The sequence below is a fragment of the Dermacentor albipictus genome, chromosome 1 (assembly GCF_038994185.2).
Source record: "Dermacentor albipictus isolate Rhodes 1998 colony chromosome 1, USDA_Dalb.pri_finalv2, whole genome shotgun sequence".
Classification (NCBI taxonomy): Eukaryota; Metazoa; Arthropoda; class Arachnida; order Ixodida; family Ixodidae; genus Dermacentor; species Dermacentor albipictus.
Window position 1 is genome coordinate 229,529,491 of NC_091821.1, and position 22,122 is coordinate 229,551,612.

A 22,122-nucleotide genomic window follows, 5' to 3' on the forward strand; every position below is an offset into this window, starting at 1 on the left:
GGCATGGTTCACTTTTTGTATTGTGGATTGAAAAATAAATTTTTCGTACAGTGGCGATCAGCATGTGCCTGCATGCGCAGCGCTGTGGCTGTGATGGTCGTTGCTCATTTAACCTAACTTTCACCGAACTAACCTACACAGCAAGATGGGAAAGTTTCCGTTCATAATGAATGTAAAGAGCGCAAAAATGGAACGAAGACAAGATAAAGGACAGGACGAGCGCTCAACGTAACGAAGCTACTTATTGGATAAGTAGCTACGTTATTTTGGATGACGAACCTAACGAAACTGCTGAAATTAGTGTACGATTTCTTGAAATGTCTTCCTACCCTGTAAAAGCGGTTCAAAAAGTGTGGTTGAACTGTGATTTTGCGCGACTACAAGCTTATAGTCATGCAGAAATAGACGTGCAAACTTGTGCTTTTTATTTGCAGGTTATAAACTGAATACATAAGGAGCCAAGCGCGGTATTGCAGAAGTGCAATGTCCATTCGCACTGTGAGTTACAGCTGTATACACCTTGTGTAGTTTTTGATGTTTGATGTTACAAACTTTCATTTGTAGACATGTACAGCACCAATGTTTCGAAGTGTGAGAACCACATATTCTAGTGCATGCACAATGACAGCGCTCTGTCATGTGCTCTTTACTCGCTCGTCCTGTGTTGCGCTGTTCCTGTTTGTATCCTAAAGACTTTTAATTTTTATAGTAATTAATAAAATTTAGAGACGTTCACCATACACTAAAACTTTTGAACACAGATGCGCTTAGAGTTGTGATCCCATGAATTTTCAGCTTGACACTTGTGCAGTGTATACATTGTAGGCACTGCCACTATTTACAAGTATTCAAATGTGAGTGCAGAATGGCAGTAAATGTTACAGTACTTCTTTGGTGCTGCATGCACCTTTAAACTAGCTGCAGCAGCCTACATGATGATGTGGGTACAGCTTGTGGCTGTAGCAGTTGTGTTATGATGGTGGATGACAAAAATACTGATGTGCTGAGGGTTCTGCTGTGCAATAAAAGAACCTCAGATGGTCAAAATTAATTCATGGCTCTCCTGTACAATTTTTCAGGATGTTGCTTGGGATGTGAAGCCTTGGCAATCTGCCAATATGCACATGCAAGTGTGCTGCCTTAAATATTTTTGAAGTGCTTTGCTTGATATTGGCTCCAATAACACCACTACAACTGTCTGACGGCCTGCATTGCTGGTGCACACATTAAACATTCAACTTCTTGCAAATTCTTGCTGCATTGCCATTAACTTTTGCACTTGGCTGTGTCAGAATGAGAGGAGCAGTGAAATAGTGGCACTTTAAATTGAATCTAGCTCGTGAAGTATCTCCTGAATTTTCATGGGAAATGTTCATAGGGCATTCAGGACCCCCAGAGTATATCTATAACGGTCTAACTTACTAGTCATTGCAAAGTGCTCATAAAAAGTAACATAGATAGCACTTTTGTACGTTGTAGAACATTATGCAGATAGTAACTTAATCCTTCCAATATGTGCATTCAAAATAGACCAAGGGAATTGGCAGTTGTCAAGGGGTGTATTGCAGGATCTTGGAGAGAGATGCGATGCCTGTGTTCCCAGAACAAGCTTTGCTCGAGCGTCACTGTCCAGATACTGTATTATACTGGTGCCACACGGCCACTTTCGATCGCGGTTGAGCCCAGTTCGGATTGAAATTCTTGATCGTGATTGGCTCCCTTCCACAGATTGAGCAAAGAAGCTAATTGCGACCGAGAAATTCAATCCGGATTATGCTCGATTGTGATCAAAAGAATGCTGTGTGACACTCGCATTAAAGGGACATAATTAAAGTGAAACAGCAAATAAGTCTAGACTGATAAAATATTACTTCAAAACTGTATTTTTGTTAATTTGATGGTGAGAGGTTGATTAATAAAAAGGAATATGAAGGCCAAGCTTCCATTTATCCTCAATCTTGAGCCAAAACCCTGTGCTGGCACATCAGTATCACGTCATGGATTTTTGTGTAGTTTCTCGTGTTTGGGCCATTGTGGGGCAGTAAAGGTTCTTGAAACTTGCCAAATTCAGCTTTTGGCCCCTATTATAATCCAACATAGTCCGTTTTTACCGGTAAAAGAATTATGCAGATCCAACGCACATTTTGAAATCTGTGTGAAGTGAAGCTTTTATGAAGCGGTTAATGAAATGCTATAAATTTGCCCATTTCCTTCCTGCATCTCTGGTGTAAAGGAAACTGGCGCACGCACATGTACTCTTGTACACCCATGCTACGCAATGTGACAACTCTTGTATTGTGTTGTATTTCTTTATTTCTTTTTATTTAGGTTAAATGTGCCGCCCGCTTCATTGCTAGTTCCCCATTGTGTGTATGTGCCGTAGTATGCAAATCATCATCAACATGTGGTGATCATTTGAAAGAGGTTGTTGGTGTTAGTACAATTTAGGCATTGGCACTGCTTATTTGTTGCAGTGAGGATATTTACGTATCATTTGTTTTATCACTCAATAATTCTGTAGAAAACAAGGTCAGCAGCCTGGACGCCTATAAGTGTGGTAAAGATGGTAGTGTTGTCCTGCATGCAAGCTATTCGGCAAGACTGCAGTAGCCACAGCACCCACCAGGCCCGGTCAGGAAAGTCGGGGAGGGTTTGCGAAGAAAGCTTCACTTTAAAATTAACTAGGCTTGAGCTGAAGCTGTAATAAAGCTGGTGTGCGAACTTCAAAGAAGCGCCACCCGTCTTTCCTTTTGGCATGCTTTCTGGTTTATGAAGCCTCCTCTCATGGTAAGAGGGGCTTTTTTTTTTTGGTATTGTAAAAGTGTAATTTGCTAATACAGCCCAACTTATTTTTTCCTTAGTGTCCCTTTAATGCAATAAGCCTTGCAGTACCTATGGCAGGGTCCTTCAGCCTTAAGCAGAGAGGAACTGATTGGTCTTTGGTTGGCTTGGGAATTTCGGTTTGTTGATCTTACAACACGATCATTGCTCAATGTCTGGATCCTTTACTAGAGGCTAGTTATGGATCCATGCAATAAAATATGCAAAGAAAAAGTGAAGAAAAAAACTTTTCATTCATTTATTAGTGACAGCTTGCCGACTCAGCTGCTAGACAGTGTTGTAGTACTGCCACTCTTAGCTAGGCTCATTCCTGATCCATATCTGTCATGGTATACAAATGTCACATGACAGGTATATAGTGTACCAAAATACTGAGAAGTGTGCCACAGCAGCACAGAGGGTGGTACCTTTCTGCGATGACCTCGCCAGGCACTGCTGTATGCCGTAGGCATGATTGTTATACATTGTTAGAAACTAACAACATGCATATTGGCATGCCTAGCACCTTGTCTAGAGATGATACGATTGCAAATATAGATGGATATGTTGCGTTAGTAGTTCATCCTACCATCTGTACATTTGCTTGGTACTTAGTGGGTAAGCGAGATTGCACAGGTTTGCATTTACAAGCAGATAACGCTTTGCAAGTGCACCAAGATATACAAGCCAGATGCAAAAATAAGGATTGTTAAAGTGTTAAAGGGACCCTGAAATGATTTTGAGGATTTTCTACAAACATACTGGGTTGTTAGAGTAGGTCCTTCTGATCAATAATTGATGCATCTAAGTGCTCCGCGTAAAGCATGCAATTATAAGGTTTTAAAGATGTACATTGCTGCCATCGCAGCACACTGCTCGGCTGAATTTTCAGCCGCCCCTACCCTGTTTGACGTCATTCTCCCAATTGACGTCAGTAGGGCGAGCTATCCGATTGCTGCCCAGAGCATGTTGTAAATAATTTTTCCAACTTTATGGTGAACAAATGTTGTTTGTAATAGTTGGAATGTGGGTTAATTTGTTTCTATAAAAAGAAAATAACGGAAAGAGAATGCACAAGAACAATTTCTCAGTACACTCAAGCACTTCTGGCACACAGCAAGTGTCGTCTGCTTGTATTACAATTTGCTTTGTTTTGGCGAGAGCTCTGCGGTCAGTGTCGGTCTCAGTCTTTTTGCAAGCACCATGATTCACCTTTGTTGCGTTGTGGGCTGAAAACTTAGTGACTGGCAATATGTCAAGCTGTGACATTGTGTCCCTCTGCAAGGCAGCAGACGAGCGGAGTGGCTCCAGCGCATCAGACTGTTGCTATCCGATTGGCACAAGGATTTGCATGTTTGCGGCTGTCACTTTACACTGGAGGATTACTACCACAATAGTGTTTCGTGAACCCGGTATTTGGGTAAACGCGAGTGCAAGGGGACAGGGTCTGGCCGTTTGACCGTGCCGTTTCATGGAATGAGCAGAAGCGCAAACATTAATGGTCTGCACGGTGCAGCCACCTGGTGGCACAGTGCTCAACCAAACACAGTAGCAGTAATGAAGTCTATTTGTCTTTGCTGCTGGTGTAAATATTTCGCAGGATCACAATCAATAACGCATTGCTTTTGTAAATGTTTGAAACGTTTTACACTTTGTTAGAGTAATATTAGCTCTTTGATTGGCTGGTTAAGCTCTGTGCCACCAGGTGGCTGGACCATGTAGACCGATCAGGGTGCTCACGTAAGTCTGCGCTAAAGTTCCTTCATCAGTTTGAGTTTATGCTTCCACCGTTTCGTTGAAATGCCCAGCTCGCCTGTGGTTACCGGAATACCAGACACGTTCGGCGCTACGACAGAGTGCTTGCAACGCACGCTGATTCGATAGATCTTGCTTGGAGTCGATTGCCAAGCAGCTGATGAAGAGGTTGGAGAGGCTTCGCGTGCTCGCTTCTAGAGAACCGGAAGTAGACGACATGACGTGCCATCATGATGCAGAGCCAGTGAAGGCAGAGCTTAGCCCCGATCACTTGGCAAACGAGTTGAGGAGAAAATGCACGGCTATGGAGGAGGGTAACTTGTAATCGTCCGTAACTCTCTTAATATGTGACGCTTTACACAAGTTATGGTGTGAATGATTAACTTTAGCATTACCCTACGTGTCTACAAAATTTGTTGAACCGTTTCAGGGGCCCTTTAATTTTGATGCCTTTATATAAAAATTACACACGGTGCTGCAATAAATGGAAACTGCAAAGAAGCAGCGGCAGAAAGAAGCATGAATTTGTGCACTTTTACACCACTTGCAAGTGGGAATATCTGCAGTAGAAGGAAAAAAAGGATTTTCTCGGTTTATTTTTCTGCTTGTAACGTTAAAAAAAATTAATTGTGGGGTGCAACGTTCCAAAACTTCATTCACAGTTGGTTACAAGATTGCCGTAGTGGTCCAGAATAATTTTGATCACCTGGGCTTCTTTAATGTGCACCTTAATCTAAATACGTGAGCATTTTTGCATTTCACCCCATTGAAATGTAGGCACTGTGGCTGGTGTGCCGAAACCATCAAAGAAGATTGTTGATGTAAGCAAATAGCTGAATGCAAACACGAACATTCTCATTTAGGGCCACATTTCGCAGCAAACTCTTAGAGGCGTTCTTGTTCGGCAAGGCGCCTTTGTTGCTCTTCCAACTCCCCTTGGGTGAGGACACATTTGGAGGGCATGTTATAGCACACATTAAAGCAAATTTTAAAACCTTGCACTTGTTCTTTATTAAGTGATAAAGGGCTGGTGAAGTGACTGGCAAGGTGAATGGCAAAACTTCTAAAGCAATTACACAACTTTTATATGTATAGGGGATCAATAAAGAAATGGCAAAGGAATGGTGAAGTGGATGGCAAGCATTTTAGATTTCATTGCATAATTCTGTAGAGAAAGGGAGAGAGAAAGACAATTATTAATTGAAAAAAAGAGAAATATCTACATATAATAAAAGGCAACTGCAGTGGTTTATCTTGTGAGAACAGAGCAAGTCACCAGCACATCTGTAGCTGTAGTACAAGTTTCTATATAAGCCGATTCATTATATGTGTGTCATCCCCAGTGGCATGAGCAGCATCGTGGAAGGCAACAGCCCTCGTCCTCTTCCGGTGCCACCAGAGCCCTCTTCCAACAGAGTGGGAGAGAGTGGCGGCAGCGGGACAGAAGGAGGGCTGTTACCGGCGATCTGGCATTGCTCTCTCCCTTAAGCAAGATACTGAGGCCAAAAAAATGCTCACGGTAGACTAAGAATGCTATTCACTTTGTCAACTTCGTTTGCTTTCAGCCTACATGTCATTGGCTTTCTCATAACAAATGAGTTCATTTTGGTAATTTAAAACAGTAAAAGCTACTGCAGCACTTGGTTTACCACTTACAGCCACGTGGTGATGCCACTCCCACATGTAAACAGACTGTCTGCCTGTGGTTCACACTTTCATAGACGTTGCTGTGTAAATCTTGGTGCTAAAGAAGTGGCACAAATTTATAAGCCAGAGGCACGAACAGGAGTACGAAAAGGCGTTTCAAGGTCCACTTCAAAGTGACATTCAAATGAACTTTAGAATGATTTTATATGAGTGCTATTATAATTGTGCTGTTTCATCTTTAGGTGCTTGGCTTGTTGTCTCTTAGCTTTGCTTTCTTTACTTAATGACTTTGCATTAAAGCAATATTGAAGGAGCACATACAACATTATGGTAATATAAGTGGTAGTTCCGTTTTGTGCATGAAACATCTATGCTTTGAAAGTTGTGCACTGTAAGAATTCTGCAACATAAAACATACTTTGTGCATTGGTCTTCCACGTGATAAAGAACAACACAAATTACTCTTAAACACACAAGTACGTGCAGTAGGGCCGGTGTCATTTATTAGCAAGAACTGATTATGAGGGATCTCAGCGATCCTTCCATTGATTTCTTTGGTGCATACGCTGTAAGAATAGAGGCTTGAAGTTATATTTGCGATATTTGCGCATGTTTCTGCCATCATCAATTTCAGTTGTTCCTGCATCTATGGCATTGTCTTTTTGCTGGTCTTGCAGTATCACGCTTGTCGGTGACCAGACTCAGCTGGGGGGCAAATAAATGCTTCTTTGCATGAACAGTAACGGCTGTTGCAAGTGTAAACAACTCCTGTCCCGCTTGTCCTGTTGTATTTCTGTCATCATGGCCACTCTGCTATATCACGACAGTTCCTGCACACACAAAACGAACGTGGTATAAAAAACAAACACCGTGCATTTTAAAGGTGCCTCCAAGGCAGGGGAGAGCTCTCGCGAAACATATAGGTGGGAATGGCACAGTAAACATGTTGGAGCATACCAGTTGCAAACCTGCAACTGTCATTGCTGAAGTGGCCCTCACGACTTTATTCTGTCTTGCCACAGACAGCATACTTCCCCAGTGTTCTAGTACGCTATAACAGGTATGCCACAGGTCATCAGGAGCAGACGTAATATCCTGAGCTTTCATTGCATGGGAAAAACATAATATACTGGTGGTTAAGCTGTGAGCCTCTCTGTGGTCAGCATTTTTCATGTCCGTGTCCGTTAGCAAAAATGTAGGCCAATCTTGGCGGCAATGCAGGGCAGGAGTAGTGGCTCGTACCCCCGTAAGGCATAGAATTGAAGCACTCGGCAAACTGAAGCGACAAGTGCATACATTCTTTGGAATAACGCATGCATCATACAGAACAGCATTTGTTCCAATAAAGAACAAGCACAAAACAAGCATCCAAACCACATAATTGATGATAAGCCACTTCTGATAACAATGCGAAACACGTAGTGCTCCCTGCATACGTTTCTTGGTAAAGATTACTGTGGCCCAAGCTGCCACAGTGACGGCAGCTTGCAATGTGGGTGTGACGTCTCTAGCCTTTCATATATAAAAAAACCAGCCTAGCAGCTGATTTCATTGTTGTTGTAGCACCATTATAGGTACACAATGCATTGTTGGGACTCCTGAGGAGCTGCGTGAATACGAGGAGCAGCAAAGGGAAAAAGAAACGCTAATATGACCAGTGGCGGTGTGCTGCCAAAAGTACCATTACTACCATTACTCTAAATTGCCCTTACTACCGTTACTCTAAAGCAATAAAGCATTGCATAACCCCCTCAGTAGTTGTGGTGGTTTTTGATAGCTTCACTGGACATCCACTTTTGCAGGGCGGGTATGGCAAGTAAAATTTTTAAAAATCAGTTTCTTTTAGGTCAGTTTTGTTGTATAATACAGAATAAGTGGTGGACACCTGAGCTGCAGACATTACATGATAATGTTTGGTTATAATTTGAGTATTTCTGTAGCATCCAGAAAGTACTTTTTTTTTAAAATTATGGGGTCTTACATGCCAAAACCACGATCTGATTCAATGAGGCACGCCGTAGTTGGGGGCTCTGGAAATTTGGAACACCAGGAGTTCTTTAACGTGCACCTAAATCTAAGTACACGGGTGTTTTCGCATTTTGCCCCCATCGAAATGCGGCCGCTGTGGCCGGGATCCAATCCCGTGAGAAAGTACTTCTTGGGCAAACCTAGAGAGGGTGCATAATTTATTTATTTTATTTATTTATTCAGATTATCCCTAAAGGAGGCCCTCTCACAGGAGAGTATTACATGGGGGGGTGTGCAGCAACACATACAGATGTAATAAGTGAGTAATAAGTCGAAAAAAAAAGAAAAGAACGGGAACTGATAAACAATAATCACAAGAAATAATAATACAAGGCCAATAAGATTATCGTAGTACAAATAATAATCACAAGTGTACAAAAAGAGAATATGAATCACAAGCACACAACAATGGAGGGTAATCTGGGTCATCGAAACCACTCAGACCATTAATGTATAACAAATCAGAAAACAACACAACATGTGAACTTAAAGGAACTTGGGCTGCTGAGCACGAGGTCACGGGATCGAATCCCGGTCATGGCGGCTGCATTTCGGTGAGGGCGAAATGCAAAAACACCCGTGTACTTAGATTTAGGTGTACGTTAAGGATACCCAGGTGGTCAAAATTTCCGGAGTCCTCCACTACGCCATGCTTCATAATCGGAAAGTGGTTTTGGCATGTAAAGCCCCATAATTTAATAATAAAAGGAAAAGGCAAAACACCGCAATAAAAATAGGAACAATAACCATAAAAATATATATGTTACACAGAAGACAAGAATATTTTTTAACCTTATTCGTAGTGAAAAAAAAAAAATTGGGGGAGGGGGAGGTATGACACAAGAAAGGTTTACGCACTTTCATTAATGATTAGAAATTTCTGGAATTCATTTATGTCGGTGACAGTTGCGTTGTGTGATGGCAAGTTATTCCACTCGGTTATGGTGGGCTGTATGAACGAGCTGGCATAAGTTAGTGTGCGACACGTGAAGCGTTCGATTTTAAAAGGGTGATCACGGCGGGGAAAGATGGCAGGGGGTGGCCTAAATAAGTCCTCGTGAAGTGATGCGTGATAGTAGAGCTTATGAAGAAGTGATAAGCGAGCGATTTGGCGCATGATAAGCGAGCGAAGATGTGGCGGCATGATAACACATGCAGTTCTGCACGATTCTTCAATGAAGGGACGCTGGTTTGACGTGAGTAATCCGAAAAAATAAAACGCACAGCACGGTTCCGCAGGGCTTTGATGTTTTTAATAATGTAGTCTTGATCGGGATCCCAAATGGCTGAGGCATATTCTATTTTTCGACGGATTAAAGTGATATAAGCCAGTTTACGTAAGTGCGATGGGGTGTGTTTCAACTTACATTTAAGAAACCCAAGTGAGCAGTCTGAAGCAAGCGTGACGTTAATATGGTAATGCCAGGATAGGTCAGACTGAAAGTAAACTCCAAGTTATTTGTACGTAGTCGGTAAGTTCTACTGAAGTATTATTTAGCAAGTAAGACATTGGAATGCGAGAAGATGTTTTAGTGAAAAACATCAACTTAGTTTTTGAAGGATTTAGTGTCATTAGCAGTGTTGTACACCACAAAGTTAAGGAGTCAAGGTCAGATTGCAGAGATTGGCGGTCAGCTTCAGAAGAGATGTTGTGGTAAATAACACAATCATCAGCGAATAGCCTAACTCTAGATTTAACGGAGTAGGGTAAGTCATTTATATAAATAAGGAAAAGCAATGGACCGAGCACACGTTCTTGAGGAACACCAGATGAGACTGGGACGAAAGGAGAGTCAAGGTTATTGACCGACGTGAACTGTTGTCTACTAGAGAGGAAGGCTTGCACCCATGCCAGAACAAGTGGGTGAATATTAAGTTGCCTAAGTTTTAGTAAGAGCCGGTGGCGAGGAGCTAGATCGAACGTGTTTGAGAAGTCAAGGAATATGGCATCAATTTGGATGCCGGCGTCCAATGACGAGTGTAAATCCTGAGTAAATCCTGCGAGTTGTGTTTCGCATGAGAAGCCCTTGCGAAAACCATGCTGGTATTTGAAGATGAAGTTGTGTTCCTCTAAATAGGTAATTACTTGTGAGTGTATAATGTGTTCCAAGAGTTTACAGATGGTACTAGTTAAAGATATAGGTCTGTAGTTAAGTGGGGACGAGCGATCCCCTGATTTAAATATGGGCACTACTTTTGCTATTAGCCAGTCCTGATGAATGGTGCCTGACAATAATGATAGAGAAAAGATGGCTGCCAAGCAGTGATAGATACCAGAAGAAATATGTTTAAATATTTTGTTGTTGAAGCCATTATGATCAGATGCAGATGGTTTTAATTTTCCAAGTAGAGATAAAATACCAGTTTCGTCAATTATTATTTCAGTCATATTAATACCGGAAACAACATCAATGTTAGGGCATGTAGTAATATCCTCAACAGTAAAAACTGTTGAGAACGAATCATTTAATAACTTAGCACATTCCGATTCAGTAACAGGAGAACCATTGGTATTAGCAAGAGTTACAACGGGGTGGTTGCTGGGATTTATTGTGCTCCAAAAGTGCCAAGGGATATTTATTAGCAAAGATGACAAATCACAACTGAAAAATTTTTTAGATAGGCATGTTTCTTATTTTCACATTTAACTGCATAATATCAACAGGACATGACTTCTGCATAGACATTCAAATCAAGCCTGTGCAACTTGTGGGTGATTGGATAAATTATGGTTGATTGGGTGTAGCATTCCTAATGCCTCTGTGGTCTATAAGTGTATAGTGACGTTTACAAATATATAGTTTGTTTTAAAGGGAAACATGTATTTAAGTCACCTATGTTGGGACACATTGTCATGGTTAACCTGTGGTACAACATTAATAAAGCTTGGGTGTGTAGAGAATTACATAGCTAATTTTTTGTTTCATTAATTTTCACATTACTCATTTCAGCTGAGGTGCTATATAAATGGCTTTGTCACATAATGTTAGTTCTTCATTACAGTAATGCAAGCATGTTTAGAATATTCTTAATGTAATACTCTGGGAAAATGCATACATAGCTCATTACATGCCATCAAGTTTTGTAATATATATGTTGGTACAAATTAAGTGATGGCATAATGTAGAAAGTGCAAAAACACTTGACTTGCCATGCTTCAGTGCTGTTTGTTATTCTGATGCTAAGCACTGTTTGTGATCCATTTTTGAACATTGTGAATTGAAAGCCCTGTCTATATGGATCTGTCTAATGTTCTTATTGTCATTTGTATTTGTTTTACCAGAATGGATACATTAGTAATATGTTTCCTGTTTGGTGTAGAGCCGCAAGATGTTGCCAGCCACACCTGAGCGTGTTGGGGGTCGATGCTTGCAGCCCTTGGAACGTGACAATCAAGGTGGTCATGCCTATGGTCGAGTCTTTCTTGAGTACTCGCTCATGTCTGAATAGTAAGTATTGTCTTGTGCACACGGCTCCTCCATATTGGCAGTTTGTGACTTCTTGCACTTTCTCATTTTTACAACTAAAGGTCAGAAGACAAAGACCCCCACATTCATAAACATGCTTCAACTGGGCACTACTACTTGACTCTGCTGAGCAGAGAACAACATCCATGCCCCTTGAATGAAATGTTAACTGTGCTTCAGTAATGGCCTATTACAATTATTGATCTACAGTTTTGTAACCTGACTAGTCGGGAATAGGAAAAAAAAAGCTGTGCAGCAACAAATCACGAGATGAGCACCTGTTTTGAGATCCACCCCCAAGATTTTCTTGTTAGATTACCTGAGTCTGTGAGGGAGGCTTCTGGCATTAATTGGAATGTCAGTGTATTTCGTTGCTCATATTTTGGATGGATACCTTGAAATTGGCGCTGGTATCATGATTTTTACTTAATGAAATGGCCTCATTACTTCTTTGCTTCAATTTGGCACTAGTAACTTATGGCCTTGAGTGCATAATGTGGCTGCCACAGCCGGGATCAAACCTCGCGACCTCAAGCTTGGCTGCGCAACACCAATGCCACTGGGCTACTGCAGCAGGTAGTCTCAATAATTTCCTGCCTTAGCTAGTAGAGACACCATGGCTTTGAACGACTGGCTTTTCAATTACCTCCTTGAATTTGGAATTATCTCTTATTTCCACCATGATTATGCTTCATGTGGCACATTTGCCCAACACAAGCACTGTGTCGTTGATTGCATGCACTTCTGCATACTAGTTGTGCGCATATTGTAATCTGCATGTCCAGGCCTTGCATACAATCAGATATTTTGCAGCATAAACATTTGTTAATGTTAAATACACCTCACATTTGTCATAGAAGAGCTATGAGAGAGCATTCTTGCTTTGCTTTCTTTCCTTTTTTTTGCACTTCTAGCTTGATGCTGATGAAACAGCAATTATCTGGAGTGTACGTGATGCCATCAGCCAGCTCAGCATTTGGTAAGTGTCAGAAAGTGCGTATATCACATTAACTAACGTTGCAAATCCCGGCCACGGTGGCCGCATTTCGAAGTGGGCAAAATGTGAAAACACCAGTGTACTTAGATTAAGGTGTACGTTGAGAACCCCAGGTGGTTGAAATTCCCGGAGTCCTCCACTTCGGTGCGCCTCATAATCAGAAAGTGGTTTTGGCACATAAAACCCCATAATTTTTTATTTTTTAACTTATGTTGCTAAGTCTTCATGTAGTTAAGCAGTATTTTATTACAGCAGAGGAGCGTCTTATGCCATCTTTGTGCTGGAGTGCATAGCACACCTTTCAAACTGATGGGCTTTGTGTTCCTTAGGTATAATGGAGAGGCTTTTCTAGCAATTATTTATAATGTACTCGAAGCACTCGTCTCCAGGGTGTGTTCAGATAAGGATATAGTTGGGGGGCACTGACTATATTTTGTTTACAGCAAGAATTTGATATGAGCTGGGTGTGAATGTCCTCTCTAGAAAGGAATTAACTTTTGTTTTGTGAGACGCAGTGCGGATTTAAAAAAAAAAAATGTAATTCACCAAAGGTGGAGAAGAGCATTCTTGCAAATTGCAGATTTTGCAAGTTTAAAGACCTGCTACTCCAAAACTAATACATTGTACACCCCCAAAAGTTTTTGGGTAATTTTTACTAATAAGACTACTGGCCCAAGGAAACTGGAAACTCATGCCGCCCACAGTATGCTCTTTTGGAAAAATTTTCAAAGTTTGCTTTTTTAGCAAGCGCCTCTCACTGACTCCGAAATCAGTAGCTTTGTAAGGCCACTTTTACTAAGACGATAAAGCCAAAAAAGTTTGACAAATCTTCAAACAGATTTTTTGCAATTTAACTCAAAAGATGTGCAGCTACATTATGTATTTATTTCACAATAAAAATCTCGAAAATACCAAAATTGCAGAAGTAGTGAGAATTGGCGAATTTTAAGGGCGTATTAAAAAAAAATTATCCGCCGATTTTCAATTAAATTTCACAGAATGCCCTCGCAGGATTGGTAAATATGATACTGCGAAAACATGTTGCATTCTTTTATTTTAAACTGAAAAGTTGAGCCTATTTTTACAAGCCTGTACAGTCATCCCTGTGATCTGTTGTAATAATAAAATCGAATTTACATTAATATTGAATTTAGAGCTCCCTTTTATTGTGATAGTAAGAAAATATGACTCAGATTGTGTCTTTTTTTTCTCTTCTGAGCCACGAAATGAATTGTGCTTGGGTTTTCAGGGCTCCTGTATCCCTATTTGTCCTACAGTTTGTGAAGGTAGCAACATGCGAAAGTGTGCACAACGAGCTCTTTAATGCTGGGCTGGGGAAACTACTTCTGGCACTGCTCTCTAATTACACCTGCTATCTGAAATGCTCCCAGTTTATATAGTGAGCACAATATTTGCATTGCATCTTTCTCATCAGTACATATCATCATAGACTCATATCATCATCAGAGCCGCGACTGCTTTGTCGTCGTGGCGCACTATCTTTGAGAATAAAGAAGTTCCTGAGAAGTGGTGGAGTTACAGGGTATTATCACAGTATTACAATATTACCGATCCACCAGCCTATTGGGGAAAGCGCAATGATGCCACTACAGTGGAGGAGTCAGCTGGGTGTGTTCAGATAAGGACAGTCGCAAAAGAGGTCCTAAATATTTTATTTTAACTAACATTTTTATATTGGGCAGAAGAACCCTTCCACACAATAGAACCGAGACTACTTTTCCCACATATGTCTTTGTTTCACACAGAAAAAAACCTTAACTGAGACAAAGTGCAATAATATCGTTATCAAGCTGCAAAATGTAGCAACTTAAAAAGCACATTTTGCATTTTGCATTTTACTTTGCATTCTTTAAGCTTCAGTGTCGTTCTTCTCTGAGTACCGGCATGATATGTTCCACTTTTCAGTTTTTCTGTTAAATGAAGGCCTTTGACCTTTAATCCCCAGAACAAATTCTAGAAAGCCTGAGGGAACCCCAAATGATTTAATATGATAGCTCTTCTACAGCCAGTTTTGGTTTCACTTCTACTGTGTTGTGACGACATGATGCATCAGGTAGTCACCTGGGACCAGAACATAGCGAGGTTTTGACATTTGTGCTGGCTCACTCGGTCCTGTGCTGTGCGGCTACGTTGGCCCTTACAACAAGTAGCAGCATAGGAGGTGACTGAGCAAGCTGGAGTGAGTATCAAAGTATTGTAATGTCCTTCGCCCACATGACCACAACTTGCTTCGTGACGTCACAAAAGAGTAGGCTTTTGGCAAGTGAAACCAGAACTGGCTATGGAAAACCTATTATAATAAATTATTTTGGGTGCTCTGATTCTTGCCAGAAATTTTTTTCTAAGGTTTAGAGGTCTAGGGACTTCATTTCAATGGACCCTGAAATGATTTTGACAGTTTTGTATAAATGTACTGAGTCGTTAGGGTAGGTCCTTCTGATCATTAAGTAACACACTTAAGCGCTCCGCATACAGTCTGTAATTTATTATAGGGTTTTAATAATCTGCATCACTACCGATCACAATGGCGCCACCGCTCCCCTGAGTTTTCAGCTGCCCCCGTACAATCTGCATAGTTGGTGCATGCGACGCCAGTTAGGTGAGCTATCCGAATGGCTACCCAGATAGCGTCATCGATGATTTTCTAAATTTATGGTAAACAGATGTTGTACATAATAGCTAAGATGTTGGTTAATTTGTTTCTATAAAAAAGAAACAGAAAGAGAACAAAACACACAACAACAGTTTATCACTACACTCAAGCACTTCTTGCACACAGCAAGTGCTGTCTGCTTGTGTTACAATGTGCTCTGTGTTGGCATGAGCTGTGCGGTCAGTGTTAGCATCGAGGTTTCTTTTCGTGAGTACCATGAATCGCCCTTGTTGCATTGTGGGCTGCAAACATAGTGATGCAAAAGGGCTGTCGGTATCTGATCGGCGCCAGTATCTATGTGTTTGCGGCGGTCACTTCACGCAGGAGGATTACTACCACAATAGAGAGTTTAGCATGTCTGGTATTCTGGTAAACTCAGGCAGACTGGGCATTTTGCCAGATGGATGGAGGCGCAAATGTCAGTGCCCTTCAGGGTACATCCACCTGGCGGCACAGAGCTCCACGAGACAAACACAGAGTTACTATAGTGGTAACCAAGTGTGTTCTACTTTGCTGCTGGTGTAAATTTTCGGCAGCAGCGTAATTGTGAACACATTGCCTTTTTAAATGTTTAAAGTGTTTTACACTTGGTTACAGCAGTATTAGCTCCATGTCTGGCTGGTGAAGTTCTGTACCACCAGATGGCTGCACCCTGCATGCCACTCACGTTTATGCTAAAGCCCCTTTATTACAGTGGTAGCAGTATGAAGGGGCTTTAGTTTACGCCTCTGCCCATCCGTCAAAACACCCAGCTTGCCTGCGGAACACTGGACACACTCGGTGCTGCGACAGAACGCTTGCAACGCACGCTGCTTAAATAGCTCTCGCTGGGGATTGACGGCCAGGCAGCTAGCGTAGAGGTTGAAGAGGCTTCGCACACTGGCTCCAAGACACCAGAAATAGATGACACGACGTCAGATCACGACACAGAGTCAGTGATGGTGGAGCTTAGCCCCAATCTCTCGGCAAATGAGTTGAGAAGAAAAAGCATTACTAGGGAGGAGGGTAACTTGTAATCGTTTACAGCTCTCTTAATATAAGATGCTTCACCTAAGTGGTGCAAATGTTGTATTGTAGCTGTATCCTATGCTTCTACAAGATATGTCTAAACTGCTTCAGGGATCCTTTAAAGGGCCCCTTACCAGGTCTGGCCATTTCAAGATGACAAGCGCAGTGCATACAATGCACACTAACAATTGTGTCTGCTAAATATTACATTCCTAAGTGCTGCTGAAAGAGCTTGAATTTCAAACCAAATGCAGTTTGCCCTTCTCCTCACAGGCGCTACGCCCCCAGCGAGAGAGTCAATGTCTATCACTCAAGTGTGCCTACGTACATGACATTGCTGACATCGCTCATATTCATATGTGTCTTCAAGAATTACTCAAGGCAACATCAGTTATTTGTTTAATCTCTTGCTTCACTAGACAAATTAATGTTTAGAGAAATAATAAAACATACGAACCGAATGTCTGCGTGTTTTTGCTTTACTTTGTACAGTAGCAAGAGAGGTGCACTTCTGTTTCATCTGCTTGTACCCATGTCATGCAGTTGCTTGCACAGAGAATGAAACTGTCATTTTATAGCTTGTTGAAGCACTGCAGTCATGCTCTTTCATCCTCTTATGCCTGCCTCAGTGCTCATGATTGTGGCACTTACTTATACCGCTAATCAGTTCTTGTGCAGAGTGCGCATAATCGTCTTATGTGCAGAACGAGAGAAATGCAACAGTTTGTGTGTGAGACCTTCACAGGAAGTGCTCCACTCAGCAAAACTGCAAGAGAGAGAGAAAGAAGGTGGGGCCCGTGATGCATTCATCACAGATACTCCGGCTCTGGTATGGGAGAACGCAGGGAAGGAATTTGGTTTGCGGAGGCTAGATGGGCCAAATGAAAAGAGTGCCTATGTTGGCAGTGACACTCGCCTCCTGACATCATGGGTTTGTGGCACTTCATATATTTCTGTCTCTGCTATTAATGAATTGATGCAAAAAATTAATGCAGTAGAACGCTCCCAAGAGAGCACATAACTACCAGTGTGTAAGCAAAATTTGCTGTGTGGCCTGGTGTTGGGCCCTTTAAGATCAACGGACCTGAGAGCCCACTCATAGGGCAAACTGTGTTGTTTGTACACCTCGCATGTACTATCTGTTCTGGCTGTTGCCCCTTTTCCCCTTCTTTGATGTGTTCCTGCTAGCAGTAGCCATGCCTGTACATTTGATGTGTGTTAAGACTTAAGGCAGCCAGGTATGTCTTTCTTTTTAAACATTTGCAGCTGCGTTTTTATATATTCATGTTTTCTCTTTTTCATTTTCTCATTTGCTGCAGTGTGGTTTGGAGTGTTATTTATCCGACAAGGCCTCTATCAGGGTGGTGTGTTTCGGTTCACTCTCCGTATCCCGGAAAACTACCCCGATGGAGACTGCCCGGTAGGGGGACTCACATTTTTGTCTTAATCAGTTCATCAAAAGAGATACATAGTCATACACATCTTGAATAAAGATCTTCTGAAAAGTTGTTTTTTAAGACTAGTCTTTGAAGTGTTGGTATGCAAGTTAAAAAGTATGACTGTTAGTGAAACCTACTAGCAAAAGATTATGACATTTGTGCAGGTTTATCCTCAGAGGACTTGCTTTCCGTCTGAATTTGTTTGCACTCAAAGTGTTCTGTATGGGTGAAGTGAAGTTAAAAGAAACAAAAATGGCAAGTCAATATAATGATGCCAGCTTACATTGCGCTGAACTAAAGGCATCCTTATGCCTTACTGAATCAAGAGACTGCTTTAGATGCTATAATGAGTACCGTATTTACTCGAATCTAGGCCGACTCCGGTTCTAAGCCGACCTTCCTAAATTCCGAAGCCGGAAAAAAAAAAGAAATACTTACCTCGAATGTAGGCCGAAGGAAAAAACTCCGTTTTATCCCCTGCATTTTTATTCAACCCAGCATTTTTATTGCGTAAGCGCACACTCCGTAGGCACGTATGTATAAAGCTTATTCGTCGTCGTCGTCATCATCATCGTCCGCAACATCGCTGTCCTCTTTGTTGCTGAGTTCATCCCAGAGGGCATCATCCTTGCTTCTGTCCATCGGGTTTGAAATACAACAATTTTTGAAAGCTCTGTTAATGGTTTCATCTGGCATTTGATTCCACACCGCGGCGATCAAGTTCACCAGCTGGCCAAGTGAAGCACGCTTGATGCGCCCGGTTGGGGTGAGCTGATGTTCTTCCGACGTAAGCCAGTCGGTATAGTGCTTGCGAAGCTTATCTTTAAAGGGCTTATTAATGGCGACGTCAAGCGGTTGGAGTTGGCTAGTCATGCCACGAGGGATTATGGCGATGTCTGTCCCAGCACGAGAAAGCATAGTCTTCATGTTGTCAGTCAGATGGCCGCGGTAGGAATCGAGGACTAGAAGTGACTGCTTGCACAACAAGGCCCCTGGATTGACTTCCCAAACCGTTTTCACCCAGTCCTCCATCAAGCCGCTGGACATCCAACCTTTGTCGTGAACACGCACAACATTTCTGGGGAACTTTTCGCCCACTGGTAGAGTGTTGCGCTTGAATATTATGTATGGTGGGAGTTTTCGTCTGTCGGTGGTGCAGCACAACATTACTGCCGTTCGCTGCTTTTTGTAACCCGTCGTCTTAAGTTTGACTTCCTTCACACCCTTTTTGTTCATGGTGTGTGCCATTGGCATGTTGAAGAACACTGGGGTCTGGTCGGTGTTTGCAATTTGCCGCAGTTGCTAGCCGTTTTCCCACGGTTTGTCCATCACGTAGCACTGAAACTTGACAAGCTTCTTCTCGAAGTCAGCGGGCAGCTTCTGACACACGGAAATCCGTCGTCTCAGGCTGAACCCGAACCATTCCATAAAGCGCGTTGCCCAGCCCCTGCTTGCTTTAAGATTGGCTCGTGCGACACCCTTCACGTTGGCAACTTCCCTGGCTTTCGCCTGGATAATCTCTGTCGTCACGGGCATTTCTGCTTCCCTTTGTTTCGTGATAAAATCGGCAACAACTTCTCCCACCTCATGGTGTCAGCCTGTTTTTGGTCCAGTGAATGCCAAGTGGGTTGCTGCACAGCTGAACAGTTCGGTCTGTTGTTTGCGCCATCGTCGCACATTCTTTTCGTGCACGCTGAACTCCCGCTGCGCTTGCAGGTTCAAAGTCTTCTTCGCATGCAAAACGACCTTTCGCTTAAAGGCCGCACTGTAGTGGCACCGCTTGGTTGGTGCCATCGCTTCTCAAGCACAGGTGGCGCAGACATTTCAAAAGCACGTGGTTAAGGCATGACACTTCCAAAACTCAACCAACACGACTGCACTGAACGATCGCTTTCAGAAAACTGCCAACTCCGTGCCCCCGCCATGCGGGAGGGAGGGAGAAGGGGGTGTCAAAGTGCATGGCAATCGCCGGTGCCGTAATCACGTGACACAATCCACCCTTGCCTGCTAAATTCCCTACATAAGAAAAGTACCGCCATCTACTCTCTCGTCCACCGTCTCCTCTCCTCACCTGCACACAGCGGCCTGAGATCAGTGCATGGCAAGCCGTCATGCCGCTAGCGCGGCCGGGCCTTTAGCGGTCAAACCATGGTACTTGAATCTCAGCCGACCCCCCCACTTTCGCACATTGTTTTCTCGAAAAAAACATCGGCCTAGATTCGAATAAATACGGTACTATTTTTACTGTGGCACAAGAGCTCAAAACTGTGTTTTTGATACCTGTCCAAATGTTCATCCTTTACATGATGCTGTCATTGGCACATTCCCATTGTCATCGTTATCATGCCGGTGTTGTCAGGTCATGTGACAGGTCGTTGGAAAATTTTTCAGCTCGAGCCTTAACATTTCCTTTTTTTGCCATTAATATCTAGTTCACTAATTTTGTTGATGCTGAAACGTGTTGCATAAATGGACATCCTGCTCTTCACTGTAGTTGCACCCAATACATCAAATAGCAAAGTTTTAAAGAAGTAGTCTAACAAACACAATGCCTTACAGCGATCTTAACTGTGCAGGAATTACGAGTGAATTCATTTGATATTCAAAAATACAAAAAGAATTAGCCTTTATTTGTAACATTATTCAAGTACAGAGCTCTAGCGAATTATAAATGTGACGAAAAAGGTGTATTGTCAATTAGAACACTGCGTTTTATTTCTTAGTCGTGCATACACTTCATCTTCCTCATTCACGGTCATACCGTTGAATGACCGTGAACCATCACAGCTTTCCCCCCACCCCCCAGAGAAAAGGTCACTTGGCTGGGACAATAATACCTGCACAATTTGCTGACATGCTCTATGTTGGTAATTCTGTATAGCGGTATCACAGTTCAGTCAATGTCGTAATTCACTGTGGACACTTTGCAAATTATTTTGTAAGGTCCTTCCATCACTGCACATAGTTTTCTTTGGTTTGGATGCCACAGTGTCTCATAGAGCACCAAGTCACCAACTTGATGATCACTTGCTAGGAACTTTTTGTCTTATATGACCTTGCTCTTTTTGTGGTATGCAAGGGAATTACGAACTGCAGCCTTCCTTGCCTCTTCTTGATTTTCCAACTCGCTGTTTAGCAGTGGTGGATAAGAAGGTATTCCATACATCAGAAAAGAAGGTGGACATCTTGTCTCTTCGTGTGGAGTCCTGTTGAATTTGTGAACCACCTTTGAAATATGTTGAATCCATGCTTTGCAAGGCTCTTCATTGATTTTGCATTTGAGTTGAGTCATTATAGTCTTATTTGTGAGTTAGTTCATGCTGTTGCACTGTGGATGCTGAGATGATGTGAAGAGCTGATGAATGTTGTGTTTCAAGAACTGTTTGAATTTGCCTGTAGTGAATACTGGTCCATGGTCAGAGAGAAATTTCTTTGGCTTTCTAGCAGCTAAGTTGTTTTTCAGGCATGCTATGTAGGCATCAGATGTCTCAAATTTATTAGCAAATGCCCACACATAATGTGTGGCGTGATCTGCTGCTAAATGAATGAACTTCTTTGACCAGCTGTATCCTGCAAAGCCACCAATAGTGTCCATGGTGAGAAGGTTGAAAGGTTGTTCTGCTGGGGGCAGAGACTCAGTCACCCAAATCACTTGCTTTTTGGTTTCTTGCATCTCTGGCATGTATTGCAATGATGGCACATATCTAGAAACATCACTGATCATTTCTGGCCAGTAATACTGTGGTGAAAGTATTCGCAAGGTTTTCTTCACCCCGACATGACCAAACTGGCAGTGGGCTTTCTTGAGAAGCCTCAATGGGAGGGTGTGAGGGACATATACTTTATTAATTCCCTTTCTGCTGACAATGGTCAGGCCATTTTGGATTTTATGTTTGCAATGTGAGCGCTCATCCCGGTGGTCTTGAAGCTCTGGTATGAAAGGAAGTTGGATGACAGGACTGAGAAAACGTATCTGCTTTGATGTTATCACTGCCTTTCTGATGTCAGGTGTTGACCTCGTACATAGATAGCTTTACGCGCCTCTGTGGATTTTTTATGTTCTTAAGCCACTGTAAGGCAGCATGGTCGATTATGGCAATAAAAGGCTTTCCATGCAGGTAGCAATGCCACTTGCTGACAGCATCAGTTATGGCCAAGCATTAGAGCTCTGTTATTGCATAATTATGTTTGTGCTTCAGCAATTTCCTTGAATACTAAGCCACAGGGCGTTCATTTCTTTCATTGGTTGTTTCAGCACAGCTCCGATGCATACATTTGAGGCATCGC

At 42.3% G+C, this 22,122-nt stretch overlaps 1 protein-coding gene across 5 annotated transcripts in view; it reads left to right on the plus strand.

The window, feature by feature from the left end:
- Positions 1-22,122, plus strand: part of peo (pendolino) — a 45,893-nt gene that overhangs the window by 513 nt on the left and 23,258 nt on the right. For 4 of the 5 annotated variants that reach the window (XM_070531007.1, XM_070531008.1, XM_070531005.1 and 1 more), the window contains exons 2-5: positions 435-498; positions 11,572-11,699; positions 12,632-12,696; positions 17,716-17,816. In XM_070531007.1, coding sequence (XP_070387108.1) covers positions 484-498; positions 11,572-11,699; positions 12,632-12,696; positions 17,716-17,816 — 309 coding nt within the window. In that variant the 5' untranslated portion in view covers positions 435-483. Of the gene's footprint in view, positions 1-136; positions 303-434; positions 499-11,571; positions 11,700-12,631; positions 12,697-17,715; positions 17,817-22,122 lie in introns of those variants that run through there. The other variant, XM_070531006.1, reaches the window with a different exon arrangement.